Source organism: Odocoileus virginianus, chromosome 7 (assembly GCF_023699985.2).
Source record: "Odocoileus virginianus isolate 20LAN1187 ecotype Illinois chromosome 7, Ovbor_1.2, whole genome shotgun sequence".
Classification (NCBI taxonomy): domain Eukaryota; kingdom Metazoa; phylum Chordata; class Mammalia; order Artiodactyla; family Cervidae; genus Odocoileus; species Odocoileus virginianus.
In genome coordinates, this window is record NC_069680.1 from 59,037,697 (window position 1) to 59,051,838 (window position 14,142).

The 14,142-nt window shown below is 39.0% G+C and overlaps 1 protein-coding gene across 1 annotated transcript in view; it reads left to right on the top strand.

Annotated features, from left to right (window-relative positions):
* KIFBP (kinesin family binding protein) overlaps nt 1-14,142 on the top strand; it is a 59,849-nt gene that overhangs the window by 28,794 nt on the left and 16,913 nt on the right. Inside the window, exons 3-4 of the mRNA XM_020869858.2 lie at nt 12,308-12,387; nt 12,691-12,874. Coding sequence (XP_020725517.1) covers nt 12,308-12,387; nt 12,691-12,874 — 264 coding nt within the window. The remainder of the gene's footprint in view (nt 1-12,307; nt 12,388-12,690; nt 12,875-14,142) is intronic.

Below are 14,142 nucleotides of genomic sequence, written 5' to 3' on the forward strand. Positions count from 1 at the left end.
TCTGCTTCATTATTTTCACTTACTTTCTCCTGGGAATTTTGGAGGACAGGTACCATACACGGCCCACCAGTGCTTCTGAATTCTCTCTTTTCCTGGGCAATATTTTTCAGGTTGCTGTTGTGGGAAGTGGCCACAAGGAGGCAGCATTTGCTAGTTCCCAGCTGTGGTGGCAGGGCACGGTGACGGAGCCTTAGAGCAAGTGCTGCTTTGGGGCTGGAAATTACAGAGCATTGTGCCAGAAGAAGCAGCCAGCAGCTTGTATTGTTACCTCTTTTGTGTGTTAAAGTAACTTATCTTTTTATCAGAGTACGCTTGGAATACAAGTTGTGTGTGTTTAGGTGTATGAACTTCTTTGGGTTAGACCTATACATATATCTTCATATGTTCAGATTCTTTTCCCAGTTAGGTTATTAAAGAGTGTTGATTAGACTTCCTTTGGTAGATATCCCTTCTTATTGATTCATATCTGTTTTGTAGAAATAGATTGTATTTTTTCATTCCAAGCTCTTTATTTATCCCTTCCCTGCTTCTTTCTCCTGTGGTAACCGAAAGTTTGATTTTCAAGCCTCTGACTCCATTTATGTTTTCCCAGGTAGTTCAAGGTTGTGCATGTGTAAATTGCACCTATATGTGATATCATATGACTTTATTAGAGATAATTAGGATTATCTCTAATTTAAGTAGGTTTTGAAAATTGTCATGATTAAGTTAGATTTTTTCATGCCTAAGTTAGATTGCATTGTGAATATGTCACAGTTCTTCCTTATCAATATGTTTGTTGATAGAAAATTCATTTGGCTCACATCTTGGTTATTGTAAAAGCTGCTACAGTGCACATTTAGGTGTCCGTATCTTTGAATTCCAGTTTTCTGTTCATATATGATTAAGCATGGACTACCAGATCATTTGTCAGCTGTGGTTTTACTGCTGACGTCAGTATATACTGTTCTCTCTGGTTGCTGTCAGTGTTGACGTTCAGCCGCACCATAGGAGAACTCCTTTTCTTAACCCCATTGAGCAGTTATTGTCCATAGACTTCCTGAGCATGGCCATTTTTACCGTTTTGAGGGGATACCTTGTTGTACTTCTGAGTTGCGTGTCTCTAAATCACCATATTTCACATGTTTGTGGGTGCTTTATTCTTTTTTGAACACTGTGAGTTGTATTTCCCTTTTGAAATTGTCTTCTTGACAGTGTGCCCCATGTTTAATTCACTTACCCCTGGCAATTTTGGAGGGCAGATACCATTTACAGGCCCCAGAGCTTGTGCATAGGATGTTTCCCTCGGCAGTGTTTCAGTTTACTGTTGTGGGAAGGCTGCAGCATTTCTTCACGCCCAGCTCTGGTTACCCCCAAACGCGGACAGAGCCTTAGAGCAGTCCTGCTTTGGTGTTGCAAATTACAGTGCAGTGTGCTAGAGGAAGCACCAGACAGCTTGTGTTGTTATTTCCATTTGTATTTAAATTCATTTTTATTTTTTACTGGAGTAAGATTGAAATACACATTGTGTGTGTTGTATGTGTAGAGATTTTCATGTCAGACGTATCCATATGTTTACATATGTTCGGATTCTTTTCCCAATTAGGTTGTTACAGAGTTTTGATTAGACCTCCCTTGGTAAGTATCATTTCTTATTTATTATCTGTTCTGTAGGTAATAGATTGTATTTGTTCATTCCAGATCCTAATTTATTCCTTCCCTGCTTTTTTCCCTTGCGGTAACCATATGTTTGATTACCAGGCCTCTGACTCCATTTATGTTTCTCCAGATAGTTCATGGGTGTGCATGTATAAACTGTACCTGTAAGTGATATGTGGTTTTTGCCTTCCTATTTCTTTTTCCTTTATTTAGTAGGATTATCTCTTATTTTCTGGTGAGTTCCAGAAATTGGCATGATTACATTCCTTTTCCTCCCTGAATCAGATCGCGTTGTGAACATGTTTCAGTTCTTCTTTATCCGTTCGTTTGTCAGCGGAGTATTTTTTGGCTTCCAGATCTTGGTTTTTGCAAACAGTTCTGTAGTGTACTTTTGGGTGCTCATGTCTTTCATATTCTGGCTTGCTATGCACATACTCTTAAGAGTGGGATTACCATATCATTTGGCAGCTGTGGTGAGTGTTTAAGGGAATTTTATACTGTTCTCTCTAGTGGCTGTTACTACTGACATTTCAGATGCACCATAGGAGGGTACCTTTTTCTTAAACCCCAACTGTAGCAGTTATTCTTTGTAGACTTTTCGATCATGTCCATTTTGAAAAGTGCAAGTGGATAACCTTTTATTGGTTGCATGTCTGTAAGTCACCATATTTCACATGTTTGTGGTGCTTTATTCTTTTTTAAAAACCATGAATTGTACTTCCCTGTAGAAATTGTTTTCTTCAAAGTGTGCCCCCTGTTTCATTGTTTTCACTCCTGGGAATTTTGGAGGGCAGGTACCATACACAGCTCACCAGTGCTGCTGAATTCTGTTTTCCTAGGCAGTGGTTTTCAGGTTGCTGTTGTGGGAAGTGGCCACAAGGCGGCAGCATTTGTTAATTCGCAGCTCTGGCTAGAGCCTTAGAGCAAGTGCTGCTTTGGAGCTGGAAATTTCAGAGCGCCAGAAGTAGTGCTGGGTGCCAGAAGCAGCAGCCGGCAGCTTGTCTTGTTGCCTCTTTTGTGTATTAAAGTGACTCTTATTTTTTACCATAGTACATTGGAATACAAGTCTTTTGTGCTTAGGTGTACAGAATTTCGTGTGAGACATACACGTATATGTATGTATGTTCAGATTCTTTTCCCAATTAGGTTATTACAGAGTGTTGATTAGACCTCCCTTGGTAGGTATCTCTCCTTATTGATTATCTGTTTTGTAGAAATGGATTGTATTTTTTCATTCCAAGCTCCTATTTTATCCCTTCCCTCCTGCTTTCTCCTGTGGTAGCCAAAAGTTTGATTTTCGCGTCTCTGAGTCCGTTTATGTTGTCCCAGTTATTCAAGGATGTGCATGTTTACACTGTACCTCTGAGTGATATCATGACATATTTTCCTTTCTGATTCTTGCTTACTTCAGTTAGTAAGATTATCTCTAGTTTCAGGTAATTTCTGGAAATTGGCGTGTACTTTCTTTTTGGTGCCTGAGTCAGACTGCATTGTGAACATGTTGCGGTTCTTCTTTATCCATCAGTTTTTTTGGTGGGAACCTCTTTTGGCTTCCATCTGCTACAGTGAGTTGGATGCCTGTGTTTTCCTGAAGTCTGGTTTGCTGTGTGCATTTCTTCGTTCCCAGCTCAGGTTGCCCCACGAGGGGACAGAGCCTTAGAGCAAGCCCTGCTTCGGGGTTGTAAATTACAGGGCGGTGTGCCAGGAGAAGCACCCACAGCTCGTGTTGTTACCTCTCTTCTGTATTAAACTCATCTTTGTGTTGTTGGTGTGGAATTTTTCATCTTACAGATATATATAACTCTACGTATGTTCAGATTCTTTTCCCAAATAGAATCTGAGTGTTGATTAGACCTCCGTTGGTAGATCACTACTTATTGATTATCTGTTTTGTAGAAATAGAAATTTTTCATCCCAAACTCCTGATTTATGCCTTTCCTGTTTCTTTCCTCTGTGGTAACCATAAACCTGACTTTCAAGTAAGTCTCTGACTCCGTTTATGTTTTCCCAGTTGGTTCATGGGTGTGCATGTGTAACTTGCACATATAAGTGGTGTCATGATTTTTGACATTCTGATTTTTCTTACTTCACTTAGTAGGATTATCTCTATTTGCAAGTAGGTTCTGGAAATTAGCATGATTACATTCTTTTTCGTGTCTGAATCAGATTGCATTGTGAATGTGTTGCAGTTCTTTATCCATTCATTTGTTGACGGAAAATTTGTTTGGCTTCCATGTCTTTTCGAAGTCTTGTTTGCTGTGCACATATGCTTGGGAGTAGGGCTGCCGGATCCTTGTCAGCTATGTTTTTACTCCTAAGGCATTCTATACTGTCCTCTCTAGTGGCTGTTACCTTTGACATGTCAGCTGCTCGGTAAAAGCGTCCCCTTTTCTTAACCCCACTGTAGCAGTTATTGTCTGTAGACTTCTTGATCATGGCTATTTTGACCTGTGCAAGGGCATAACTCATTGCGGTTCTGAGTTGCATATCTCTAAATCACTGTATTTTGCCTGTTTGCGTGTGACTTATTCTTTTTTAAACAGTAAGTTGTACTTCCCTGTTAAAATTGAATTAAAATTCCTGGAAGTGTGCCCTGTGTTTAATTGTTTTCACTTACTTACTCCTGGAAATTTTGGAGGGAAGGTGCCATGTACAGCCCACCAGTGCTTGTTAGTATTCTGTTCCCCTGGGCAGTCGTTTCCAGGTTGCTGTTGCGGGTGTGACACAAGGCAGCAGCATTTCTTAGTTCCCAGCCTTGGTTCCTCCTACAAGTGGGCAGAGTCTCACAGCAAGACCTGCTTTGGGGTTGCCAGTCACAGTGCAGTGTGTTAGGAGAAGCACTCAACAGCTTGTGTCGTTACCTCTCTTTTGTATTAATTTTTTTTTTATTGGAGTGAGATTTAAATGTTTTGTGTGTTGTATGTGAACAGAATTTTTCGTATTACACATAGACATATATCTTCATATGTTCAAGTTCTTTTCCCAATTAGGTTATTACACAGTGATGATTAAACCTTCTATGCTAGATATCATGCCTTATTATCTGTTTTTTAGAAATAGATTTTGTTCATCCTAAGTTTCTAATTTATCCCTTCCCCGCTGATTTTCAATTCTCTGACTCCTTTATGTTTTCCCAGTTAGTGCATAGGTGTGTATGTGTAAATTGCACTTGTAATTGATGTCTTATGATTTTTCCCTTTCTGAATCTTGCTGAACTTCACTTAGTAGGATTATTTCTAGTTTCAGGTAGGTCCCAGATATTGACGTCATCACATTCTTTTTCATGCCTGAATCAGATAGCATTGTGAATATTTGCATTTCTTCTTTATTCATTCGTTTGTCGATGGAAAGTTTTTTTGGCTTCTGTGTGTTGGTTTTTGTAAAAGGTGCTAAAGAGCACCTTCGAGTTCCCGTGTTTTTTCGAATTTTGGTTTGCTGTGCGCTGCCTCCTGTGAGTGGGACTGCCAGATCATTGTCAGCTGTGGCTTTGCTGGTCAGGCACTCATACTGTTCTTTCCAGTGGCTTCTACCGTTGACATTTCAGCAGCAACGTAGGAAGAGCTCCTTTTTTTAACCCATTGTAGCAGTCACTGTGTGTAAACTTCTTGATTGTGGCCAGTTTGAACAATGCAAAGGTATACCTGGTTTTGAGTCTCATGTCTTTAATAATGTACCACAGTGTGTATGTTTGCGGGTGCTTTTTTTTTTCTTAAACACTTCGAGTTGTGTTTCCCTGTTGAAATTGACTTTTTGAAAGTGTTTCCTGGGTTTAATTGTTTTCCCTTACTTAACTTCTGGAAATTATGGGGTGTGTACCATATACATAAAACCTGCCAGTACTTGTGAATATTCTTTCTGTCCCTTTAGGCAATAGTTTTCAGATTGCTGTTGTGGGAATTTGCCACAAGGTGGCAGCATTTCTTCTTTCTCAGCTCTGGTTACCCTGGCAAGCTGACAGAGCCTTAGAGCAAGTCCTGGTGTGGGTTTTTATATTAAAATGCAGTGGGCCAGAAGTATCACCCAGAAACTTGTGCCTTGTTACCACTTTCTTGTATTATTATTATTTTTTGAGTAACACTGAAACACATGTTTTGTGTATTTTAGTTGTATAGCATCTTTTCCTGTTACATATATACATCAGTTCAGTTGCTCAGTCGTGTCCAACTCTTTGCGACCCCATGGACTGCAGCACACCAGGCTTCCCTGTGCATCACCAACTCCCGGAGCTTGCTCAAAGTCATGTCCATTGAGTCGGTGATGCCATCCAACCATCTCATCCTCTGTCTTCCCCTTCCCCTCCTGCCTTCAATCTTTCCCAGCATCAGGATGAGTCAGTTCTTGGCATCAGGTGGCCAAAGCATTGGAGCTTCAGATTCAGCATCAGTCCCTCTAGTGAATACTCAGGACTGATTTTCTTTAGGATTGACTGGATTGATCTCATTGCAGTCCAAGGGACTCTCCAGAGCCTTCTCCAACACCACATTTCAAAAGCATCAATTCTTCAGCACTCAGCTTTCTTCATAGTCCAACTCTCACATCCATACATGACTACTGGAAAAACCATAGCTTTAACTGTACTGACCTTTGTCAGCAAGGTAATGTCTCTGCTTTTTAATATGCTGTCTAGGTTGGTTATAGCTTTCGTTCCAGGGACCAAGTGTCTTTTCATTTCATGGCTGCAGTCACTATCTGCAGTGATTCTGGAACCCAAGAAAATAAAGTCTGTCACTGATAAATTGTTTCCCCATCTATTTGTCATGAAGTGATGGGACCAGATGCCATGATCCTTGTTTTTTGAATGTTGAGTTTTAAGCCAGCTTTTTTTATTCTCCTCGTTCACTTTCATCAAGATGCTCTTTAGTTCCTCTTTGCTTTCTGCCATAAGGTTGGTGTCATCTGCATATCTGAGGTTATTGCTATTTCTCCCAGTGATCTTGATTCCAGCTTGTGCTTCATCCAGCCTGGCATTTCGTATGATATACTCTGCATATAAGTTAAATAAGCAGGGTGACAATATACAGCCTTGACATACTCCTTCCCCATTTTGGAACCATTCTGTTGTTCCATGTCTGGTTCTAACTGTTGCTTCTTGACCTGCATCCAGATTTCTCAGGAGGCAGGTAAGGTGGTCTGGTATTCTCATTTCTTGAAGAGTATTTCCATATATACGTATACTTGTTTGGGTTCTTTTCCCAGATAGGTTAATACAGAGTGCTGAGTAGGCCTCCCTTGGTTGATAGTCTTTTTTCTTTTTTTTTGATCATGTGCTTTGTAGGTAATGATTTGTATTTGTTTATCCCATCCTTCTAATTTATCCCTTCTCCACTTTTTCCCCCTGTGGTTACCATAAATGTAGTTTTCAAGTCTCTCCAGTCTTTTTATGCTTTCCAGTTAGTTCATGGGTATGCTTGTTTACATTGCACTTATAAGTGATAGCAAATGATTGTTGCCTTTCTAATTCTGACTTACTTCACCTTGTAGGATTATCTCTAGGTTCAGCTGTGTTTTAGCAGTTGGTGTGTACAGTTTCTTATGCCTCATTCAGATTGCATTGTATGTTCCTCTTCCTGATCAATTCTTCTGGTGATGTATATTTCGGTGCTTCCCTGTCTTGCCTGTTGTAAGTGGTGCTGTGGTGCGTGTTTGGGTGCCTGTTTTCGGGGTCTGGTTTGTGGTTCACACTCTGAGGAGCAGGACCGAACATTTGGCAGCTGTCCTCTTACTGCTGTTAAAGGTCCTTTCGCTGGTTCTCTCCGGTGGCTGTTAACCGTGGACATTTCAGCGGCACAGACGACGGTCCCCTTACCTTCGTCCCACTGTAGCTTTTATTGTCTGGAGATGTCTTGATTATGGCTAGTTAGCCCACTAAGAAGGGGATATCTTTCTTGATTGTGATTTGCATGTCTCTGATAATTCACCATGTCTCGTATATTTGCAAGTGCTTTATTTTTTTTTAAACACTGTGAGTTGTACTTACCTGTTGAAATTGTCTTCCTGAAAGTGTGCCCCATGTTTGTTTATTTTTGCTTACTTTTTCTTGGAAATATTGGAGAACAGATACCATACACAGCCCACAAGTGCTTGTGGACATTCTTTTCCCCTAGGACAAATAGATTCAAGGGGTTAGATCTGATAGACACAGTGCCTGAAGAATTATGGATGGAGGTTTGTGACATTGAACCGGAGGCAGGGATCAAGATCATCCCCAAGGGAAAGAAATGCAAAAAGGCAAAATGGTTTTCTGAGGAGGCCTTAAAATTGCTGTGAATAGAAGAGAGAGAAGGGAAAGGCAAAGGAGAGAAGGAAGGATATTCCCATATGAGTACAGAGCTCCAAAGACTAGCAAGGAGAGATGAGAAAGCCTTCCTCAGCGATCAGTGCAAAGAAACAGAGGAAAATAGTAGGACGGGAAAGTCTAGAGATCTCTTCAAGAAAATTAGAGATACTAAGGGAACACTTCATGCAAAGATGGGCACAATAAAGGACAGAAATGGTATGGACCTAACAGAAGCAGAAGATATTAAGAAGAGGTGGCAAGGATACACAGAAGAACTATACAAAAAAGATCTTCACAACCCAGATAATCACTATGGTGTGATCATCAACCTAGAGCCAGACATTCTGGAATGAGAAGTCAAGTGGCCCTTAGGAAGCATCACTATGAACAAAGCTAGTGGAGGTGATGGAATTCCTGTTTGAACAGTTGAGCTATTTCAAATCCTAAAAGATGATACTGTGAAAGTGCTACACTCAATATGCCAGCAAATTTGGAAAACTCAGCAGTGACCAAAGGACTGAAAAAGGTCAGTTTTCATTCCAGTCGCAAAGAAAGGCAATGCCAAAGAATGCTCAAACTACCACACAATTGCAGTCATCTCACACATTAGTAAGGTAATGCTCAAAATTCTCCAAGCCAGGCTTCAACAGTACGTGAACTGTGAACTTCAGATGTTCAAGCTGGATTTAGAAAAGGCCGAGGAACCAGAGATCAAATTGCTGACATCCGTTGGATCATTGAAAAAGCAAGAGAGTTCCAGAAAAACATCTACTTCTGCTTTATTGACTATGCCAAAGCCTTTGACTGTGAGGATCACAACAAACTCTGGAAAATTCAAGAGATGGGACCACCAGATCACCTGACCTGGTTTCTGAGAAATCTATATGCAGGTCCGGAAACAACAGTTAGAACTGGACATGGAACAACAGATTGGTTCCAAATAAGAAAAGGAGTATGTCAAGGCTGTATATTGTCACTCTGCTTATTTAACTGCTATGCAGAGTACATCATGAGAAATGCTGGGCTGAAGGAAGCCCAAGCTGGAATCAAGATTGCTGGGAGAAATATCAATAACCTCAGATATGCAGATGACACCACCTTTATGGCAGAAAGTGAAGAACTAAAGAGCTTCTTGATGAAAGTGAACGAGGAGAGTGAAAAAGTTGACTTAAAACTCAACATTCAGAAAGCTAAGATCATGGCATCTGGTCCCATCACTTCATGACAAATAGATGGGGAAACATTGGAAACACTGATAGAGTTTATTTTGGGGGGCTCCAAAATCGCTGCAGATGGTGACTGCTGCCATGAAATTAAAAGAAGCTTGCTCCTTGGAAGAAAAGCTGTAACCAACCTAGATAGCATGTAAAAAAGCAGAGACATTATTTTGCCAACAATGGTCTGTCTAGTCAAGGTTATGGTTTTTCCAGTAGTTAAGTATGGATGTGAGAGTTGGACCATAAAGAAAGCTGAGTGCCGAAGAACTGAGGCTTTTGAACTGTGGTGTTGGAGAAGACTCTTGAGAGTCCCTTGGACTGCAAGGAGATCCAACCAGTCCATCCTAAATGAAATCAGTCCTGAATATCCGTTGGAAGGACTGATGTTGAAGCTGAAACTCCAATACTTTGGCCACCTGATGCGAAGAGCTGACTCATTTGATAAAACCCTGATGTTGGGAAAGATTGAGGGCAGGAGAAGAAGGGGACGACAGAGGATGAGATGGTTGGATGGCATCACTGACTCGATGGACATGACTTTGAGCAAGCTTCAGGAGTTGGTGATGGACAGGGAAGCCTGGTGTGCTGCAGTCCATGGGGTGGCAAAGAGTCGGACATGACTGAGCAACTGAAGTGAACTGAACTGAGGCAGTAGTTTTGAAGTTGCTGTTGCCTGAAGCGGCCACAGGTGGGCAGCATTTCTTCATCCCCAGTCCTGTTCCACCTCCACCCGCCGCAAGCCGACATTGAACCTTAGAGCAAGTCCTGCTTTTGGGTTGTAGAGTGGAATGCCTCAGAAGAAGCACCCCAAAACTTGCCTTGGTAGCTCTCTTTTGTATTAAATGTTTAATTTTTTATTGGAGTAACTTTTAAATACATGTGGGTGATGTAGGTGTACAGAATCTTCCTGTTACACATATACATGCATCTTTGTATGTTCAGATTCTTTTCCCATATAGGTTACTAAAGAGTGTTAATTAGGTCTTCCTTTGTAGAATATCACTTGTTGTTAATTATGTTTTATGGGTAATAGATTGTATTTGTTCATTCCAAGCTCCTAATTTATCCCTTCCCCGCTTCTTTCCCCTGTTGTTACCATAAATTTGGTTCTAAAGTGTCTGAATCTGTTTTCCCAATTAGTTCATGGCGTGTGCAGATTATACCTGCAAGTGATATAGAATTTTTGCCTTTCTGACGTCATGTAGTAGGATTCTATTTCACATAGGTTCTGGCAGTTGGCATGATTACTTGTTTCATGCCTGAGTCAGGTTGCGTTGTGAACATGTTCCACTTCCTTATCTGTTCGTCAGTCCATGAACATTCGTTGCTTCCACGTCTTGGCTGTTGTGAAAGGTGCTGCGGGGCACATTTGCGTGTCTGTGTCTTTTCAAAGTCCGCGTCTCTCCCAGAGACTCTTAAGAGTGGGGCTGCTGGGTCATATGGCAGCTGTGTTTTTTTAGCGTTTTAAAGGCACTTTCGTACTCCTTTTCATAATAGTTGTACCAATTTACTTTGCTACTAACAGTGTAGAAGTGTTCCTTTTTCTGTACACCCTCTTTAGCTTTTATTGTTTGTAGAAATTTTGACGATGGGTTTTCTGAGTGGTTTGCGATCATGTCTCATGTTTAATTCTGAGTTGAATTTTTAAAATAAATATTAAAAAACAGTTCTGAGCATGTTTTCATGTGCCTCTTAGCTGTGTGTTTTTCTTTTCAGAAAAGATTTTTTTTTTAGAATGTCTGACCATTTTTGATTAGTTTAACGTAATTTTGAATGTTCATTTTTAGGCCATTAACACTTTTTCTGAGGAATATATCACCAAATTGAATTTTAAAAGCTGTGGATATTCTACCTTAGTTTTTAAAATTTCCTCATAAAGTGCTAAGGGCAGAGCCTTACAAAGCCAGATTGATGTGTTTGTTTCCTTTATGAATTTAGGATCATAGTCTTACACATGACATTGTTAGGTTAAAATGTGAACATTGTATTTCATTAAACGCTAGTATTAATTAGCATTTAATGTCATTAAGTATTTCATTTAACATTATTATTAATTGCCTATATTTCATTAAATACTAGTATTAATATAAAAACATAAAACACATAGCAGAATTCTTTGTTCTTAATTGTACCTCTTTTTAATTTAAGAGACTGGTTTGACTTGAAGACTGGTTTGTGTTACAGTATGAAGTGTGATTAGTATGTACATCAAAAAATACATTAATTCCTCTCGTCAGTACAGGGCTAAACATTCAAAACAGCCCTCAAAGTTGTTAAGGAGGTTTCTGAAGAATATTTTGTTCGCTTAGGCCTTACTTCCTGTCTTAGCCATTTTTACTTTTTGTAAGTTCTAGGAACAGAAGTTGTGATCCTTTTAATGTTTGCATCTGGAATATAAGATCACTTTTTTTTTTAATGGAAACCATGGTTGAAGTTAGTGAATTCAGTTTAAAGCAGATGAGCCTGCCCTCCCGGAAGTAGAATGAGGCAGTGGTTAAGGAGTTCTGCTTCTTTTGGAAGACCTCAGATGAGATTATATGTTTTTTATACGTATTAACTCAGTGAATCCTCATAACTACTTGTTGAGGTAGATGTTTATTATCCTTACTTTATGGATGAGGAAACATAACAAGAGATGGCGTAACTTGCCCAAGGTAATTAAACGATGGAATAACTGACTTTAATTTCCTTGTGTTGAAAGGGGGGTATGTGTATGCTTTCCTTGTTCCCCTGACAATATTAGAAAAAATATTGGAAACTTTGATTTTTACTGGTGGTCAGCTTAGAACAATATTGCTCTGAGGACGTATATACATTTTTTTATACACCATGCTTATGTTAGTTTTCAGAAGAGCTTTTGTTTGTGAGAAGATTAAGACTTAAGATACCTATAGAATTATACATCTCTAAAAATGAAATATTTTTTAAGTGTATTTGAAGTTCTCCTGAGCAGCAATTAAAGTATTATTAAGTGTGAGCTTGTATGTATTCTCTTTTTAATTTGTTTGACTCTAAGAATATTGTTAAGAAGTTACTTCTTGGATAGTATGTGAAAATGAACTAGTTAAAATGAAGTAAAAATTAAAATAAAATCAAATTTGATTTCTCAACTTCCTCCAGAGGAGGGCGCTTGGTGTTTACAGCAAAAATTTAGTTTCTTTTTCTTTGATTGCAGATTGGGAGTCCTCCTCTTGACCCTGCTGAGCATTTTCTTCCTGAAGAAGAGAAACTTCCTGAACAGGAGAGATCAAAAAGGTGAGCAGGTCTAGAAATCAGCCCTCACAGGTATTTCCACATAGTGTATTTGAGATGATTGCTCAGTATTTTCTCTTTCAAGGCAAAGGTTATAGAATGTGGATTCTGATGTGGATTAAAACCTTCATTTGCCACTTTCTAGATGCGTTACCCTGTTTATATCTGGGGCCCAGTTTCCTTGTCTGTCAGATACAGTAGTCATACGAACTGGAGGGTCAAGATAAAAAGTTCCTTATAAATTTGATAGATTTGAAAGTTACTTATAAATTATACACTGTTACAGAGATATTTTTTCCTTTATAGATTTGAGAAGGTTTACACTCATAATCTGTATTACCTGGCTCAAGTCTACCAGCATATGGAAATGTTTGAGAAGGCTGCCCATTATTGCCACAGTACCCTAAAACGCCAGCTTGAGCACAATGCCTACCATCCTATGGAGTGGGCTATTAATGCTGCTACCTTGTCACAGTTTTATATCAATAAGGTAAGCTTCTCAGAGCAGTTAGTGTGTCTAAAAATAGAACCGAAAGTACCTTGAAAATGTCATCTTTCAAAAACAGATAGCTTGTAGTTTATGATGTAAACTAAATAGAAAAATGCAGTCCAGTTTGCCATTGTACTCAAGTTTGTAGCTTTTTGTTGCAGTAATCCTTTTAAATCTTAAAATAATTTTATCATGTCCTACATGTTGCTTAAGACCAATTCTTTTTTGATACAGGCAGGCTATCTCTTACCTTAAATTGCAGATTTTATCTTGTAGATTTAACTTTATCTTTATGCATTGGTAATCTGGCAAGTGTGAGAATTTGTCTGAGGAAGTTGACTGTTAAATGTGGGCTTTGATAGAAGCATGTGATGCTTTCAGTTATTCTTTAGAATTAACTCCTTTAGTGAAACTTATTCTATGTTGGGGATGTCTTGCTCAATTCTAGAGTTTTAGGTGGTTATATTTTTTCCTAGAGTATTACACAAGGACAAATTTGAGCTTCTTCCTTGCTTTCAGAATTATTCTGAATTATGTGTATTTTTATTTTTTTATGTATATATATTCTTAATTGACCTTCTAAATTTTTTAGCCCTTACAAGAATTTTTAATGCTAAAACACTTTAAAGCCTCCTTTCCCAGCCAGATTTTATATTAATTCTCAGTATCTCAGTAATAGAAATAACTTTTCTTTGTATTTTGAATTCACATGCCTCTGAAACTTTGGTAATTCTTTGCTTATCAGAGTTCCTTCTTAGATCTCTGTTTATCTGCTGCTGTATCCTTACTAGGCCTATTATCCTTTCTGAGTGTTTTGTTAGTGCTGGTTCTATAAACGCACCCTGTGTTTAAAGTATTGTCCCACAGAATTTCATTCAGAAAAGCTATTAGCAGGAGAGAAAGGGCTGTGGTGACTACAGCATCGCTTCTAGGACTTTGGTCTAAGATCAAGCGTGTAAGTAACGCTACTGTGTGTATCCAAGCATTCAGTTAAATCTAAATCTCATGAATTCATTTCATTGTGATCATCAAAACTTACCTGGTGCTTCTGCCTGTGGCACCTTTTTTTTTTAATAATAGTTCCCAGAGGCCTCTTGTTTTGTTTAGCAACTTTAAAATTATTCACTGTAATTGTACTAAGATATCCAGATATTAAAGTGTAATTACAAGTTTATAAAGTTGTTAAGCATTGCTTATGTAGAGCATGCAGTAAATTTCACAAGTACCTCCCCTACCCTGTGCTTTTATTTTTTCTTTTTTTTACCAAA